Source organism: Chionomys nivalis, chromosome 22 (genome assembly GCF_950005125.1).
Source record: "Chionomys nivalis chromosome 22, mChiNiv1.1, whole genome shotgun sequence".
In the NCBI taxonomy this organism is placed as follows: Eukaryota; Metazoa; Chordata; class Mammalia; order Rodentia; family Cricetidae; genus Chionomys; species Chionomys nivalis.
In genome coordinates, this window is record NC_080107.1 from 11,088,862 (window position 1) to 11,107,166 (window position 18,305).

The following is an 18,305-nucleotide window of genomic DNA, read 5'->3' on the forward strand; positions in this document are numbered from 1 at the left end:
CCAGGCTGGCTGCTGCCATTTGGCAAGACACGGAGGTTGCCAGGAGCTCTTTGGTCCTGTATACAGCAAGTGCTGTAATGAGGTAAGAGAAGTCAGGGTTGCAAGACAGGAAGAGACTTACTTCTTAAAAACGAGTCTATTCACAATTCACAAGTGATTAAAAAAAAAAATTTTTTTTCGTAAGAGATTTGCCCAGAGCCAGGACCCTGTCCCTCTGGGGCCTCAACATGTCATTAGGATTGACAGTTGAGGTTAATGCTAGGAAGCCAGACGAAGCTAAAATCAGTCTCGTCAACCTGCACCCACCTAAGCAAATCAAAACGTGAATCCCTCTCCTAGCCTGAGTGAATCTCAATGTCGGCCAGCTGTAGGAGTAGTCACAACACACCCGGCTGCTCCCAAGGGCACCAGCTCAAGGCTGCTGTGCCATCTAGCGTCTTTGGGAAGGTTCGTCTCCCCACTCTTGCTCTCAGATGGAGCTACTTCCCTTGATCTGCCCCAAGCCCTCAAAGAGCACCTGAGAACATCTAACACTGAACCTTCCCCACCACAACCTCTGAACAAAGTCATAGTTTTAAAAGCGGGTCTCTCATAGCGAATAGTGGCATTAGGCACCTTTCGTGCTTTGGTCTTTATGGGGGTGACAGGAGGAAATGGAGAAGCGATCCTACAAATTAGTCTCCAGCCTGTTCAAATGGCCATGAAAGGGTCCCAAGGGCTGAAGGCAATTTGGCTTTTAAGAGGAAAAGGAAATGGGGTGCGTGGGGGGAGGTGATAACTCCCATGGACCTTCAGAAGGGGAACCTACAAGGCCGGGGAAGTGAATTGACTCTCTGGATGTTCTGAGTGGCTGCTGGTGAATGTCCCTGGTCTTTACTTGTCCTTCTCCGGATGTCACAGGGAGAGATGTCAGGCATCCCTGTTTCTTTACAAACCTGCGTGGTGCCAGACTGATGTGGATTTGCGCATCCCGCTGGGGAAAGGCCTAGTTTCTGCAAGCGCTGCATTCTGGCACTGATGTCTAGTTACAGACAAGATAATAAACGAGGATGGAGGGAGAAGCAGTTTGTACATTAAAGGATGGGCGGGCTCAGGTGATATTGGACACTGCTGGTAAATACCGCTTTATCAAGGAATTTATCAAGGTCAGGGGCAGTTCCTCAGCTCTTGGGATGTGGGTAAAATGAGGGATTCACCCATTTACCCAGAAGCATGTAGGCATGGCTAGGGGTTGGGGGAACGGGACAATATGCAGCTGAGAAAGCAAATAAACTGGTTCCAGTAGACCTGCCATCTGGTAGACCCAGATTGGTGTGGACAGCACTCAAGGAAGTCAACAATAGAACACAAGCGCAAGTCATGTTTAAGCTTCTAGTTTTCAACAAGTGCTTTGTTTACCTCTGGAGGGACGTTCGTTTCTGATGGAGGATTTTACCACCATCCACCTGACACTCTACTTGTACGTCAACGTTTTAGCCTCCCATCACTTTCAGGTGCTCTTGAGACTGCATAAATCTTACTTCTTCCAAGTGTGGTAGGGGTCTGTGCTCTTGTCTAGAGAAACAGGTTACTGTTGTTGCTTGCTTGCTTTTTCCACCTCCCAATACCTTTCTTCATGCATGTCAGGGGCATTACCTGTGACTAACAGTGAAATACCCTGCCCAGCTGCCACCCTCTCAAATTAACCATAGAGAAATTTGCTAGATGTGAATAGCTATTTTTCGTTCTAACTGGCAAGTCTATGTAGTGGGGCTCTGCATGTCTCTATGAGATTAGAAACCACTATAAACTCCCAGGAAACAGCAAAAACTTTCTGCTTGTAAGAAAGAGTGCCATCCCATAAGACATGGGGCCCCAGTTCCGTAAGTCAGAGACTCTACACCCTAAATGCTTTTAGGACAAGGTGTTTGGTTGAGCTCAGGAATAAAATATGCCTAATATTTTTCCAGAAAATGTCTTACAAGAACAATCTACTATTTATAAAAAGAAAGAATTATTTGTTTTTATCTTCTGTGTATGGGTGAATTCTTACATGTGTGTATGAGCACCATGTTCCTACCTGGTACCCAGAGCCCAAGAAACCCAGAAGAGGTTGTCAGAACCTCTGGAACTGGGATTACAGGCAGTCGTGAGTCACCATGAAGGGATAAGAACTAAACTACAGTCCTCTACAAGAGCAGTTACGTTCCCTTAGCCACTGAGTTATCTCTACAGCCCCTAACATTAAACTTTGTAATAAGTACAACTACTGATATTTTCCTTTGAAATACCCAAGTATTAAGTGAAGGAGGACACAACAAAATTAGGAAGGATTCAGATGGAAAGCTCACACTCTGCCTTTGGATACAATAGAAAATGTAAACTTTCAGAGGTGCTACAAGGACATATTGTTAGCTTTACTTTTTTTCTCAGTAAACTGTCAGTTCTTATCTGGGATAGTTGAATTATCCCATTTTCCCCTTACCCTCATCCTCTTCTTTCTTCCTTTCTTCCTTCTTTCCTTCCTTCCTTTCTTCCTTTTCCTCCTCCTTCTTCTGTCATTCTATCCTAATTTATTAACTCTACTAGAAAGGAGAAACGCGAAGCAACATTGTAGGAAGGAAAGAATCAAACAAGAGAAGCCCTTGACCTCCATCAAGCACAACTTCTTCTGAACACAGAAAGTTATAATTAGCCATGTAGAGATTGTAGAATTATTTAATGCTTCAAAGGGATGAAGGATGTGAGGTCACCATGTAAAATACCCAGTGTTATTCAAATGTGAGTCACTACATCTTGTGTGTGGTGCTGATGGAGTAAAATGGTTCCTCCCAATTGTGGTTTGTTCTTACTTAAGTTTTCCAGTACCTCTTCTAGACATCTGTAAAGAGAATCCTATTAATAATTCCAAGTCAGGGACCAGTTTTTTTTTTTTTTTTGGTTTTTCGAGACAGGGTTTCTCTGTGGTTTTGGAGCCTGTCCTGGAACTAGCTCTTGTAGACCAGGCTGGTCCCGAACTCACAGAGATCCGCCTGCCTCTGCCTCCCAAGTGCTGGGATTAAAGGCGTGCGCCACCACCGCCCGGCTAGGGACCAGTTTTTAGCAATATGCATGAGAGCCAGGCATGGTTGTGAACCCTGTTAGTCCCAGCACTCCAGAGACAGAGGCCAGCAGGTATCTGTAAGTTTGAAGCCATCCTGGTTTACAAAGTGAAACTCTGTCTCAAAAAATAAATGCATGAAGCATATATAATTTTAAGAAAGCATTGTTTACCTGAAATCTAAATTTAGTTGGACATCCTATATTTAATCTGGAAATATGAATCATAAGTCACTTCATTTCTGTGGCATCAGTTTTGACAATGTCACACCCAACCATGTGGACTCTGCTACTGACAACACAGAGCAGAACTCAGTGCACCAGATACACATAAGAGGCTCCTGAAGCCTATGAGGAAAGAATAATATCCATTATTACAATAACCCTTTATAGACAGAAGAATCATCAGGACCTCTCTCAAAGTAGAACACGTTCTCTACAGCAGATGGTACACTTACATTCTATTCTACATGGTAACAATTTATTGAATGTGTTATGCTCGTATTTCAGATTTATAGAGGAATGATTTAATGAGATGAGGAAATCTTGTAATAACTACTTTAAAATCCAATTTCCATGATGTCGTTCTTCACCAATGCCCAAGACATAACAACCTACAAAGCCATTTTGAGACCCTTTAGGACCATGGCAGGTGGAACACAGCACCAGAGTTAGACATCTGGATCAAATTCGTAGTCTACCACGGTCTGGATAACCACAGGCAACAGCGTTTGCCTAAGCTTCTGGTCCTAATCTATAAGGTGGGAAGTATGTGCATTAACTACCCCTCTGTTGGTTGAGAGAAAGGAATTAAAGAAGTATTTAGCCCAGTGCCTAGCACACAGGCACTTAATACGTGCTGCCTATCATTAAGTGCAATTGCATTTGTATTTCCATTTACAAGCCCTTGGAAAGGAGGGAGAGGGTTAGCAGGCATTATTAAAATTTTGAGATTTGCACCCAAGAGATGTTGGATGCGTGGCGGCAAATTTGTGAGAATAGACTCCTGGCTCTCGTGCTCCATGTTACTGACAAGTTATTTAGCAGGCTCTTGGATTGCATGCATGTATTTCAAATGGTATCACTAAGTTCTCCAAAAACCATTAATTTTAATCTTATACAAACATCTAGCTGCTCTCAGTCTTGGCCCGTCTAGTCCATTCTCTACGGTCGCTATAGTTGTCAACTTCAGAGACGTCAATATGGTGCATAACTGACCATTCACATCGTCCGTTTATGCTCTTCCGTGGTTCCCTGAAAAGAATGCAAATTCCTTCTAATGTCCAAAGATGGCATAACTGGCCTTCCTTCATCTGACTAGCTTAACTCTGTGCCTGGTCCGGGAACTCCTTAAACATCCGGCAGCTCTGTATTTTCCGAGCAGGTTTCTGGCCCACCCCTATGCTTGTGCCCCTACCTGGCTGGAAGCTTCTTTTCTGTTCTGAGAGGAAGAACACCAAGGCAATAATAGCCTTTACTGCTCCTAAGAAGCAGAGAATCAACCTACACCGGTACCCACCACAAAATGAATGCACGCAGGGACATTCAGAGGTCAGATAGCACATTTCATACCATAAAAATCCCAGTCTTAAAGATCCTCATACCATTAGTTGTAGAAGAAGGAAGAGGAGGAGGAGGAGGGAGAGGAGGAGGACAAGGAGAAGGAGGAGGACAAAAGGAAGAAGAAGGAGAAGGAGAAGAAGAAGGAGGAGGAGGAGGGAGGAGGAGGAGGAGGAGGAGGAGGAGGAGGAGGAGGAGGAGGAGGAGGAGAAGGAGAAAGGCTTGAAAATCACCAGATAGCTAGCTCCCAAAATACTAATCACAATTTTATATCTGGGAGATAGGACTACCGGTTCTATGGATTCTTTTGAAACTCCTGGTAGTTTCCAGATTTTCTACAACAAAGAGATCAGCTTGAACAACAGGAAGTGATTAAAAACTTGAGCTAATCTTACCAGGAACCCAAATGTGTAAGTGTTGAGCTATAGCACTGCTGCCCTGGACCAGTCTCAGTTCAGTTCCCAGTACCACATCAGGCAACCCACAGAGAACCCAGTATCTTCTCTGGCCTCTACAGGTATCTGAACACACACACACACACACACACACTTCAGTGTACTCTCTTGGGTATGCAGACATGAACAGAACATAGCACACTGCTGTTCTACAGGTATGTAATTCTAAACTCCAGAAATGACCCACTTAGCGGAATCACTTACGCAGGTCCACTCTCTGAGCTTTCAATAAGGTCACAGCGACCTTTGCAATAAGAAGAGAGGCTGTACGCTGAGCACCGAAGGGTTCACTGTGGGAAGGGTCCACAGTGCATCCTGTTTCCCAGCTTTGGCTCCTGGGCTCAGGCTTCCTCTCTCCTCTGAGCACCATGTGGAGATGAACTGTCCGATGGTGAACATTCTCCTGGAGATTACATCCTCTCCAGAAGTGAAAACCACCAATGACTTTTAACTGGAGAATCTGAGATCTACAGAGTAAAAGATACCTTCCTAAAATATTAGGATTTCAAACTTCATATCCTCAGAAACAGTCTGGACAAAGAAAGATCCAGTTAAGACAAGTGGGGATGGAGAGATGGTTCGGTGGTTAAGAGGGTTTTCTACTGTTCAAGAAGACCTCAGTTCAGTTCCCAGTACTAACATCAGGCAACCCACAGGGAATCCAATACCCTCTTCTGGCCTTTGTAGACACCTGACACACACACACACCACCACCACCACCACTAATATAATAATCATAATCATAATAAATATTTTAAAAGACAAGTTTTGCTAATTAAGAAAAAGCACACAGCCCCCTGCTGTCCCCCTAACAAATGTATAGAGCATCTAGTTGGCAGGGCTATTGGGCATTAGGGCCACCAATTGGCACGGGTGGACAGCCTTTTCCTCTTCCCAGTGCTCATTTGCTTTTCAGACTCAGATGCCTAAAACCTTTCACTGATCGCATAAAATAAGTGAATTGCAGTTTATGAATTTCAGGCCCATTTGGAAGACAGCAGAACATGCTAACATCTTTCGATATGGCAATCTAATTTTCCTGTGCTGTCCTCCCCGCCCCCGCTCTTTCCAGGCTCAGTGGATTTCTTTTTTAGGAAGTTCCAGAAGTGCATAACTCGAATGAGATTTGAGAAATACAATCTTCTCAAAACAAAGTGCAGGCAGGCCTCCATGAGACCCCTGTAAAGAGTGGGACACAGTGTCCCCCTCTTCATGGAGGGAGCCGGAAGGCTTGATGGCAGGAGAATCCTGCGTCCGTGAAGCCTCTTTGTTTCCAGGTGGGTCCACCTTTTACAGTATGGTATCCACCTGGCCATCTCTGTATCTTTTGGCCCACGGCTTCCTATCCAAAGTGCCTGCTTCAGTTGTACCCAAATGCCCACATCCGCGAGGAAGCACTCTGCTGTATCTGTGTGCGCAGAGTAACCTCCTGCATTCAGGCTTATAAACAAAGCGAAGTCAAAACAATAAGCCCTGAGAGTTCATTTGTGTTTGATGGCCCTGTCTCAACGCTACAACAACAGCACTGTCAGCTTGTCACCGTTCTGCAGCATTTGCCCCCAAATGCCACGCAGGTCCACACCTGCGCAACCACGATGGGCATTGTGAGCCACTCTGTCTGCCACCACATAAAAAGCTAATTTCACATTCAGAATGTATGTTTTTTTTTCTTTCAATACCAATAGCAACAAGAGTGTGCCAAAAAAAAAAAAAAAAATCCCCCTAAAGCTCTGTTCTGTTTTTTAAACTGCGGAACACTCTTTCATAGTTTGACAGTTAAAATGCTGCAGTTAATGTAATAAACAGAGAATTTTTCTAAGTAGCCTGTCAAAACAAGTGACACTTTTTTTTTAAGCTAGCGAGTCTCAGCCTCAGAACAATGGGAAGTACCTTTCAAAGCAACATCTTCATTATACAATCAAATTCTCAAAGTAATCTTCTCATCAAAGAATATTGTGTTATTTCTTTCCCAGTAATTATCAGAGTTCTGCAACCTCTCTGGCAGTGGTGACTATCACAAGTGCAGCTGTGCTGAGTTCAAAAACTGGGGGTCTTGGCCCTGCTGACATACAGCCAACACATGCCGTGGCTCCGCGTTTCTCAGTTACTAGGCGGTTTGGGCCATAAGGGCCAACTGCCCCAGGACCCACAGAGATGGCCTTAGTCTCCAAGAGCAAAGTGCTTCGTCGGTCCCTTCAAGAACAGACTGGGTGCGGATGATTCTTGATCAAATTTGCTTCTTTTCTTTCCTCTTAAATAGAATCAAGTGAGATTACCAAAGATTACTAGAAAATTGAAAAATAACTAACCAATAAACGGAGGGGGGAGTGTGTGTGTGTGTGTGTGTTTAGAACTTGAGTGTCTATCTCACAAAATTAGATTCCTTATTTTTCACTTTCCCATCCTTAAGAGCTGTCATTCAAACAGGAAGAAAGTACATAAGCCTAAGGAAGCATTGCCAGTCCAATCCCAATGACTGTCAAATTCAGAAAAAAAAAAATGCTAGGAAGATGCGAAGAAAATCCCCAAGTAATACATCTTGGACTATCAGTGATTGCTTTTTTTTTTTTTGAGACAGAATCCTCGTATGTAATCGAAACTGATCTGAAATTTGCTATGTTGCCCAAGATAGCCTCCAGCTCCAAATCTTCCTTCCTAAGCCTCTCGAGTGCTCAGACCCAAGGCCTGTGCCACAACACCAAGTGCAAACCTGCTGTTCAATAGCCAGAGGTCAACCACAGCCAAGTTTGGGGAATCAATGTTTCTTGAAGACTTGAGTATCTGGGGTTCATGCAATTCATTGGATTGTGGACAAAAATGGGAACAGCACCATCTCTCCTTGGGGATGCTGGGAAGTGAACTCATAGCTTCACTTACACGTGCTAGACCAGTGGACCCTATTTCTAGGGATGACTCATGAAACCTAGGCAAGAAGTCTCAAGCATACAGCACGTGCTCAATAAATGTCTGTCCCATTTGACTCTAACTTGGGATTGCTTCTCTCATTGGCTTACAGACTCCTCAAAGGAGAAGTTACTCTTTCTACATTTTAATCCACTTGGTAAGCGCTTAAAGAGAAGTCTTAGTGAATTCAATGGCAAGAAAGAGCTGAGGGAGGCTTGGCAGGGCCTCTGAACTCACTCAGTCACTCAAAAATGTTTATTGATGGCTTCCTTGTTGGGGACTGTGGTGGTCTGAAAGAAAATGGCCCTGACAGGGAGTGGCACCATTAGGAGGTATGGCTTTGTTGGAGTAAGTATGGCCTTGTTAGAGGGAGTGTCTAATTGTGGGGGCAGGCTTTGAGAGGTCTATGTCAAGCTACACCCGGTGACATCATTCGTTTCCTGCTGCCTGCGGATCAAAATGTAGAAGGATCTCAGTTCCCTCCCCAGAACCATGTCTATCTGCATGCTGCTACATCCCACCATGATGATAATGGACTAAACCTCTGAAACTATAAGACACCCCAATTAAATGTTTTCCTTTATAAGAGTTGTCATTGTATCTCTTCACAGCAATAGAAACCTCATCTAAGACAGATACATAGCCTGACTATTTCACACTCGGGAAACCCCTCTTCACTGTATAGGATGCTAACACACTCCCTTGTCCATTATAGGATGTCGTACAGCCCTGATTGCATCCTTGCTCATGGGTCTCGAGCTATCTTCGGCTCACACAGAGCTCCAGAAAGAAGGAATACCCTCATGTTCCTGCTTAACTCAACTCCACAGCATTCAGAACAAGTTAGGTGGTCAAGAAGTGCTGGCGAACAAGGGGTTAATGAAGAAAACTGGCACTGTGCGATTGCCTTTCACTGACTCCCAGTGTCTGGCTGCTTCTCGGTGGGCGAGAAAGCAAATGTGCAGGGCAAATGTGGCAGGGATCCTTGACATTGGATGCCTTTAGTATCCCTAGAGTCTTCACCTCCGTTCAACGGATGCCAACAGCCTGTGTGTCCACTCGTGTTCTGACAACCCAAACATCCCCATGCATTTCCAGATGCCTTAGGGTCTGCCTCAGCCGGACTCAGAAGCTCAGAATGATGGCGGCTGGAATGAATGTGACAGCAAGGAAAACAGGAGAGAGAGAGAGAGAGAGAGAGAGAGAGAGAGAGAGAGGGAGGGAGGGAGGGAGGGAGGGAGGGAGGGAGGGAGGGAGGGAGGAAGCCAGGAGAGATGAAGAAGGACAGATGATGAACGAACTGGTCAAGAGGAAGGGAAACAGTCTGCCTGGAAAGAAAATGTGGTTTCTGAGGCCATTATTTATTTGATTTCCACAGCCCTGGGGAATTCTTGTGCCCTCGGCCGTCCTCCCCATGATCCTGCAGGGCAGACAGAGCACAAATTGGCTGGGCAGCTTCCTTGGACCCCACTCCTGCTTAGGTCGGTGCAGCTTTGGCTTTTCTATTTGATATTTTGGATCCTTCTATTCAATTTCTGTTTGAAGAAAGGGGATTGAGGCTGAAAGAGCTGAAAACCATGGTTCTAGAGTTAAGGATGATAGTACCGGCTGGGATGAGGGAAAAGCCTTTGAAATGCTCTGTGTAGAAGATTAAGCCCCAAGAGAGAGTTTGGACAAAGGGGACACGGTGTGACAAAAATGACATGTGTTGAAAAGCCCATGCAGCCTGGAGTATGGGCCAGTGAAAGTGAAAGAGTCCTGGGGGAAGGAGATAAAGCTGCCCTCAGAGGCCATTGTGAACTGGTCCAAGGGGCAGTTGCTGGGGAAGTCCGTCTGAGGGGCAGCTCTCGCTTGGAAAGTGCCCAGTGGACATAGCAGATGTAAAATCGAATGTTCTTGCAGAGACCCGAGCATAAAGGAAGGTCGGCCGAGCTAGTAGTTCAGGGTTGGCATCCATAGCCGCCTGGCACTGGCTGTACGGTGGAGGGGGCTTCGTTTCCAGCATGAAAGTAGAAGCCTGTGTGTGGGGTTTCCCAATCTAGCGCCAAACCACATCAACTGCAAAGGTTTCCCTGAGGAAGACTGGGAGCGGCCGTGCACTTTGTGGGCCTTGGAGCAATAGCAGAATGTCTGGGATCTAACAGGGGCTTCACACTTTTCTTCTTTGACCTAATTAAAAACCTCAAGGTTGTCATTGTCAGCTTGTGGTCAGCTGTGGCAGACAAGGGGGCTTCCGGCTGCCTCACTGACTGAATGGCGGCCATGAAGGAGTTTTACCAAAAGAAGGAATGAATGATTTAATGGATGAAAGAACGTAACACGGGCATGGGACACTTGCCCTCTAGAACTATGAAAAATGGGGCTGCCTCAGTCTGGCATAGAAGCAGAACAGTTTCTGCTTGCCATTGGCAAAGGCCATTAGTATGGGTGCTCTGGTTTGATAGCCTGAGTCACCTGCTAAAGATATATAGTTTAAACTCACATGAGTGGACAGTGGAGTTTGGGGAGGGGATTGAAGTTTAAAATAAAGCAGAGACAAACGCCACTGTGGTATCACCCCTTAGTCATCCTTCCTCTGACGTGAGGGATGACCAGGACTTTTGCCACCAGCCTGCACCCCTCCCCGGATGTGCCTGCGGAGGCCCAGGACAGCCAGGCGAGCCGCGAGCTCCCACTTACGGTTTGCGCAGGATCATCCTCATGTGGGCATCGGGGCCCATCTGAGACAGCAGCAGCATGGTGTCCTGGAGCTCCTCATCACACTCCTTCTTCTCCTCCTCAGTAGGCAAAGGGGCATCCTCGTGCTCGTCATCCAGAAATCGATAAAATAAATATTTGTCTTGGAAATGGCGCTCCTGGTCCACTGTGGGAAACATAGAGGCCAGGGTCAGCCGGGGCTTGAAGCTATGACCCACAGCTCACTGGCAGGAGTACAGGGCCGCAGTCCTGCAGGACAGCCATGCAGCGGCTCAGTTGGGAGCCCGAGTCCTTCGAACTCCACCTCACTCAGGCGGGGCAGCTAGAAGCCCAGCTGTCCGTCTACAGTCATCTGAGCCACAGTCTCCTGGACCCACCCAATTTTGCCTCTCTGCGCCTCCTGTGGGCACCTGCCAGCTTTTATAGAATGAGCACGCAATGCCTTGGTGGCATTTTCTACAGTGTGGGGCGTGAGTCCCAAACTGGTAAACTCACTGTCAGTGCTTGCTTGCGTAACGGCTTTGGGAGTGCAGTCTTACAAGAGGCATTCCTTTGGGAGGTCAGAACTTAGGCTTTCATTGCTCTATGTACCCGTTAAGACACAGTTCTCTCCCCACTTGGAGGGGGAAAAAAGGTTTACAAGAACACAAAGATCTGAACAAAGCCAAGAAGACCAAGCTTCCAGGCCATAGACGCCTCGAAGGAATTGGTGGTCATTTTTTTCTAGTTTCGGTTTCCAGAAAGCTATTCCCTCACTTTCTTTTGGCAAAGCCGGGGAACTCAGACCCAGGAACTCACACATTCTAACCAAGTGGTCAATAAGATTTAGGTCTCTGTTAGAAAAGAAGGTGGACTGGGCTAGAACCCCTCATCTAAATGTCTGGAAATCATTTAGTCCCTCTATAGCACGGACCGTCAAGATAAAAAGACAAAGAAAAGTGGTAGACCCTGGCAGATCCCCGAAATAGGGATGGCAGCAACACGCGGGCATTTATTGCAGAACAAGGTGCTTAGAACCCATCCCAGACCTGCAAAGTTGGAATCTGCTTTGAGCAAGAGCCCCAGGTGCGCAATGGACATCTTTCTCCCACGTTCCCAGGTGCTGGCGGATGAAACGGCTGATTTGAATATTTTCACGTTTAGAAAAGTAGGCTTAAGCAAGTGGTGTGAGCAGTTCAGCGGCAGTCACACCCTGGCACTGAATAGCTCTTCTGTTCAGCGAGAGCTGCCACAGTTACTAGAGACTGCAATTGCAGTGCACAGCTCTGATTTTACACATGGCCATCCGGCGGGGATACAAATCGGCTCTCCCAGACAGTGGCGCAGTGAAAAGGCAGCTTCTGAATTCATTACTGACTCTCATGTCATCAGTCCGGCCACACATTCCATTGCTCTTTCATCCTGCGCCTGCCTCAGGACCGCGGTGCAATGCTTGGAGTCTAATCACACCATCAATGAACCATGAATGCAAACTAATAAACATAATTGGAGCTGATGCACTCTGGTTGCAATTTCATTTTCCTTTCCTTCGGTCTCGGAAGTTAGGAAGGTACAGTGGTGGAACGTGGCAATCAATAGCATCCGCTCGCCGCATTTGTATCGCTAAATGAAGATGCTAGCTTGGTGGTTCCTTAAGGAGATCATCATTCTCTCTTGCCCCTTTGGGAATGCAGCAGTAGCTTACCCAGGGCAATACACTTCTCATGACTTGAGAGTTTTGCAGAGCCTGGGGCCCATCTTACCGTGGTTGAGGACACCGTCTTCCAGCAAGACCTGCCACATGCCAACAGCTTGAGTGCGGGAGTGAACGCAGGACGTTTGCTGTGTCATCCAGTCTACCAGTTCAGTCCCGACACAGCATTGTCTAAAGGGGTGACACGGAGGATGGAAAAGTCACCCCTTTGCGGAGAGAGTGGGAGACAGCCTTCAAGAGGAGAACCTTCCGAAAAGCGTGGTACCATAAGCGGTATCAAGGCAAAGAAAGCATTTTTTTAAGGGATATAGCCTTAGGCTCTTGCACCAACCATCTAAGCAGGGTCGTGTAAATAAAAGAACACCAGAAGACAGAGCACCAAGCTACTCAAAGGGCTGCTGGAGGGAAAACATTACCCTTTCTTCTAAGTCTAACATTGTGAGCTGGCCCTGGGACAGCTCAGGGCGAGGGCTGCTGTGAGAAATAAGCAATTAGCAATGCAAATCTTTCCGAAAAAGTTCTGTGTCATGAGCATTAACGTGTCCACAGAATCTGCCTTCTAACAACACCAGATGCTCCCTGTACAGCCATGTGTTAGTCCCAAAGCTGTCCCCTGGTGTGGGTAGACAGGCTATGTGTGTTAGTTAGGAGATACACAATTATACACTTATGTATTAGGAAACTCTGAGGGAGGTGAGAAAACAGGGCAGGTGTTAGTTACGTGTGTGTAGGAGGGGGAAAGTGCAGTCCTGAAGTCCTAGGGACAAATCTCAAGGGACAGTGGAATAGGGCAGCGAGGCTCAGAGCAGATGGCGGCCTGCAGCTGGGCCTGATTCATTGGTTGCCTCCCTTGGCAGGCCAAGAACGGGACCGCCTCTGGGGATGAGCAGAGGCGGGGGCCAAACCTGAAGAACTCTAGCATAAACTGAAGCAGATTCCTTGTCCCGGGCCACTGGGAAAAATCTTGAAGTGGTAGAGTTATCAAGTTTTCTACTTATTAACCATGTGACTTTGACCATCCCTCTGGTTCTGTTTCCTTCTCTGTACGGTTAAGGGAAGAACAAGTGATGGCCTTGCAGGCCTTCTCCAGTTCCAATATTCTAGAATCTTGGAAATCTATCAGCTCTTGGGATGCAGTGACCCTGACCCAGAAAGGACGGTTGAGAAGGCCAGCTCTACTCATCCGTCACAACTTCCAAGGGTGAAGAAACACCTACATCTTAACTCTGAAGTAACCAAATACTTCTGAGCTAAACATACAAAACAAACATTTCTCTTATAATTTGGTAGATTATTAGTGGAAAAGTTCTTATAAAAGTATAGAAATCAATTTTATTTGGCTTTTAATTCAATGATTGCTCTTTTAAAAAAAGTGACAAAGCTGATTCAGAGCATTGAATTTCTAGGAAAGGCACAGGGACTTTGGAGCCAGAATGCACAACAGGGGCACATAGCAGAGTTCCTGGGTATCATTTCCGCTAAATGACACCTAATCAGAACCGACTGTCATCCACTCTAGCATAGTGGTCACTGGGATGACACTGGATCTGGCAGGGCCTCAACTCTCTGATACTGAAGCAGACACACAATGAGATAAAGAGCAGGAGGGAGGAGGTGGAGCTCGCCAGCACAGATCTGGGGCAAGAACTCAGACTGCTGCTGCAGAAGAAACCGTGCCCATGGCTTCCAGTGGAGCCCACTGGTCATCACCAACAGATCATTAACTTATGTCATAGGGTGTGGAGCAGACATAACACCTCCGTGTCAGGGATTTAAGTCTCCGCAGGATGGCATCAGGAAGAGATCAGTTTCTGACTTCCCGTTTCCAGGATGTGTCACCAAACACGACATATTTAATGGAATTTCCCCAACACGAGTCAATCGTTGGGCGAGCACACTCACATTTTAACGGAAAAAAAAAAAAAAACTAAAACATTCAACCAAAGATCTTTTCAGCCATGTGAGCTTTTAAGGTCCATCTAAAGCAAAAGAGCTGAAGGGCTAACGGGGTTGAACCCTGGGGACAGGTAGCACACGTGTTTTAGTTTTGTTTGGCTTTGTTTTAAATCTTGACTTTCCTTAGAACTATGCTGCATGAGCCACAGAGTCCAGGCCAATTAACGTTGAGGGCTGCAGAACAAGATTGAGACTCTGGAAGAGGCGGTGAAAATGTGGCTCTGGGCAGCCGGCTCAGTGGGCATCTGCCCCACAAGCGTGAGGACCTGAGTTTGAATTGCCAGTGTAAAAAGCGAGGTGTGGCCAGGCACATGCCTGTCACTCCGGTGCTGTGACAGGAAGAGACAAGAAATACTGGGGGCTTTCTGGTTGCCAGCCCAGCTCCAGGTCTAGTGAGGAATAAGATGGACAGAGACTGAGCAGGTCACCCAGTGTCCTCCGACAGCTTCAGCAAGCACACACCCCGCCCCCTGCCAGGTTAAATAGCTTACTAAAATAAAACGTCACTAAAAAACAAACTCCATAAAAGATTATATATATTTTGTTCACTTCCGTATCCTTAGAGCTTGTAACACCATGTCTTAAAAATTAAAAAAAAAATCACTGAATTTAGAGATCAACCATACTTGGTGTAAAACTTGCTTGTGTGCTCCCTGGACACAGGACTTAGTGAAGAGACATTATTTGCTCTCTTTGCCCGGGGTCAGTTTTGTCATCTGAGAAATGAACACATACCCAGATACGCCTTTCTGGAAGGGATGTGGTGGAGATAAACTTCACGATCCCATGAGGGAAGTGGCGTGGTGTCACCCTTAGCGTGTAAGAACTGTGTGAGTGCTAGCTGAACTTAGTAGGGCCACCAAAAGTTGCTGGCAAAAAACACAGGGGCTCCTGCTCTTTGTTCATGCCTGCACATATCAGCCTGCAGTGTTGGGGGGCTAAAGCAAGCATAGGCTGGAACCCCGGGGTTTATACTAGGTTATCTGTCCCACTTTTATAAAACATGAATTGGAGGGGCCAAGCCGTGAGGATGAACAAACATACCTGTACGTCTTTAGGTGGTATTTTCTGTCTCTTATCATGTGGGGTGCTCGAGAGAGAATGGCAATTCGTAAGATTTTCCCAGCTCGGAGGATCTTCTCTGAAGGAACCTGGGTTTTAATCAGATGGGAGGAGAAGAGGGGAAAGGAGAGTTTATGGAAGGGAGTAGACCTGGTGAATTCTTAAACTGCTTTCTAATCAGAGTCCGGATAGAAAAACACAACTCACTCATACATATTTACATTGTTCACTCATGAGACATGTCACTGTTATGTCGAGAACTGAGACATGCTGCATATTTATTGACTCTGGGAAGTGGCTCTGAGGGGCTTTGACTGGACGTTCTGACACAGGAACCACCTCCAGTGGTACTTAAGAAGCGAGCTTGGATGGCTCATCAACCCACCTACGTCCCATTACCTTGGTAATGGTGTTAGCAGGACGGAGAGGAACGTGAGGTTCAATGAGAGGTGTCTGAAAAATAAAATGTTAAGGCAAAAGAAAATTAAACAAAAAAATTCAGTAAAGAAAATTATGGGTTGGGGATAATAAGAAACACCAATTTTTATGAAACTCAAAATAGAATTTAAAGAGAGAGAGAGAGAGAGAGAGAGAGAGAGAGAGAGAGAGAGAGAGAGACCTCCTAAAGAACTTGAATGCACAGGCATTCAAAGGGCAAAATTGGACCATTCAGTTTGCCAACATTTAAATATAAATTGTTTTTAAAAAATGAAAGAAAAGAACCAAACAGGAATGATTCAATGTTTATAGGCTCAATGAGAAGGGAAAAGGCAGCTGGTTGAAGCATAACAAACACCAGAGCAGGGAGAAAGCAAACAAGGTAAACAGTCAGAGGTTACAGTGACCTGCCCTGGGCTGTGGATAAAGTATTGATTTGGGGTGGGAATGCTCCGTTCTCTGTTCTCTTGTGCAGTTAAGACTCTTTCACGGAGGTGTTTTTGTTTGTTTGTTTGTTTGTTTTATTGTTTGTTTGTTTGTTCGTTGTTATTTTCACATGTAGCTTCCTGCACTTAAACTCCTAGAACCCAAGGGAGGGAGGCAGCTGGTGTGCGTCTCTTTCCTGAGAAAACTGCAGCCTTCAAGAGTCTATGCCAGTCAGATTAGCTCCAGGACCTAGCCGGCACTCTTCAGATGGAACACATTCTGTGGATGGATGTGCTGCATCTGAAACAGTGGAGAAGTCCAGTTTCTATACCTCCCCCCCACTTCATTATCTCACATGTTTAACAATGACTTTTCCAAATGTGTCAGGTCAAAGGTGGTGGAAGAGTCATGGATACAATGCTAAAAGGTGGTAGCCGAGTCATGGATACAATGTTAAAAGGTGGTGGAAGACTCGGATACAATGTTGTTTGTGACACGTTTGAATAGCATGATTTGATTTGATCTGATTCCCTTGGAGCGTTAGTAGTCTGGGGCTCCTTACCTACATCCCCCAAAGATGCACACATCTTTATGCCCAGAACCTGCGCGTATGGGGTTACATGGCAAAAGGATGCTGTGGGCGTGGTGATACAATGTGGAGAACAGCCTGGTGTTTCTGAGGGTTGTGTTATCGGATGCGAGAAGGAAAGGCAGAGTCAGCACCCAACAGCAGAAAGAGAAGGAGTTGGCGACTCAGGGGCCTTGAAGCTGGAAAAGGCCAGGATCCAAAAGCACAGGAGTCTCCCCAGGGGAACAGACAAGGGAAAAAAAGAGCCCCCATTGAGTCTCCAAAAGCAGCATGATCTTGTTGAGCCTCCATTTTAACCCAGAGGCTTACACTAGAGGTCTGGATCACAGCAGGGAGGGCTCATTGATTTGATTATCTCAGTGAGTGACAGTTTGTTATGGCGGCCCCCAAACACTGACATAAAGATTAAAACAATGTATAGCAACACCTTCCTGCCTTTTGCGAATAGGAGTTAATTACAGCGAAAATACATTGGTGAGTTCATTTCTACTTCTCATTTAAAACACTTAACCACTGAGGGAGGTGAAGGTCACTCGTGGTTTTAAGAAACGTTTTAAACCTCAATGTGAATATACACACATGAACATTATATTTGCCTTTTATCAATGGCAATGGGACGGGCTGGTGCTTTTAGCATTATAAAAGAGTTAAAGGGGTAAAGAAAACTGAACTTTAAAAACCGGCAGAGATGAGTCATAGATTTGCTTCTAAGACTGTGTCTCCTTGAACTCACCCATTTCAACATTTTCTTCCTGTGATTGGCATCCGGCAGACCCCACCCACTGAAATGAACGGTGTGTCGGCAGCACGCCACTTAGAACAAGCATAGACCAAAGGATGTCAGTGTGGTGTAATTCAAAATAGTGAGCCCTGCCGGCTCCTGTGTTCTTTACAGTAGAGCTGCTGATGGGCGAGAGGCTGTGAGACCATGAAACTCCCGTGCTTAACCCAGAACATTGGCCTGTCAGGGAAGCAGGGCTATCGTCTGTCAGGTCCCTGGAAACACACATCTGAAGCTGGCTGTGAACTTCCCAGTTATGAACTTCAGCTCCAGTGATGCTCCAGTGATCCTGTCTACACTAAACACGGGTGGTTTCATACACCTGCAAGGCTTCCTGGTTACAGGTCTAACTGTAAAAACTGCTGGTTATTCCAGAAAACGATGCTAGGACCCATCCCTTCTTCCCGTTATAGAAGAAGAGTTCTAGAGCAGAGGGAGGTGGGGTTGTTTTCCAGACCCTGCCCCATGGAAAGCTGACATTTATCAGTTTGTCTCTGAGAAGCTGGCCACGCTGGAGGTCAAGAGGAGGCCCAAACTGAGGATCACTGATAAATGTTTGCTCCTGGTGAGCTGAATGAAACTATTCAAAGATTCGAGATATTTTTAGTTGCTTCTTTCTATATTTTAACAAAATACTAACAAGTGGTACCTAGTTTAGTTAACTTC

At 45.9% G+C, this 18,305-nt stretch overlaps 1 protein-coding gene across 3 annotated transcripts in view; it reads right to left on the reverse strand.

Annotated features, from left to right (window-relative positions):
- Rapgef4 (Rap guanine nucleotide exchange factor 4) overlaps window positions 1-18,305 on the reverse strand; it is a 260,347-nt gene that overhangs the window by 59,614 nt on the left and 182,428 nt on the right. For 2 of the 3 annotated variants that reach the window (XM_057754498.1, XM_057754501.1), the window contains 4 exons: window positions 15,805-15,858; window positions 15,388-15,494; window positions 12,437-12,558; window positions 10,677-10,860 (listed from right to left, as the gene is read on the reverse strand). In XM_057754498.1, the coding sequence (XP_057610481.1) occupies window positions 10,677-10,860; window positions 12,437-12,558; window positions 15,388-15,494; window positions 15,805-15,858 (467 nt within the window). The remainder of the gene's footprint in view (window positions 1-10,676; window positions 10,861-12,436; window positions 12,559-15,387; window positions 15,495-15,804; window positions 15,859-18,305) is intronic. The other variant, XM_057754500.1, reaches the window with a different exon arrangement.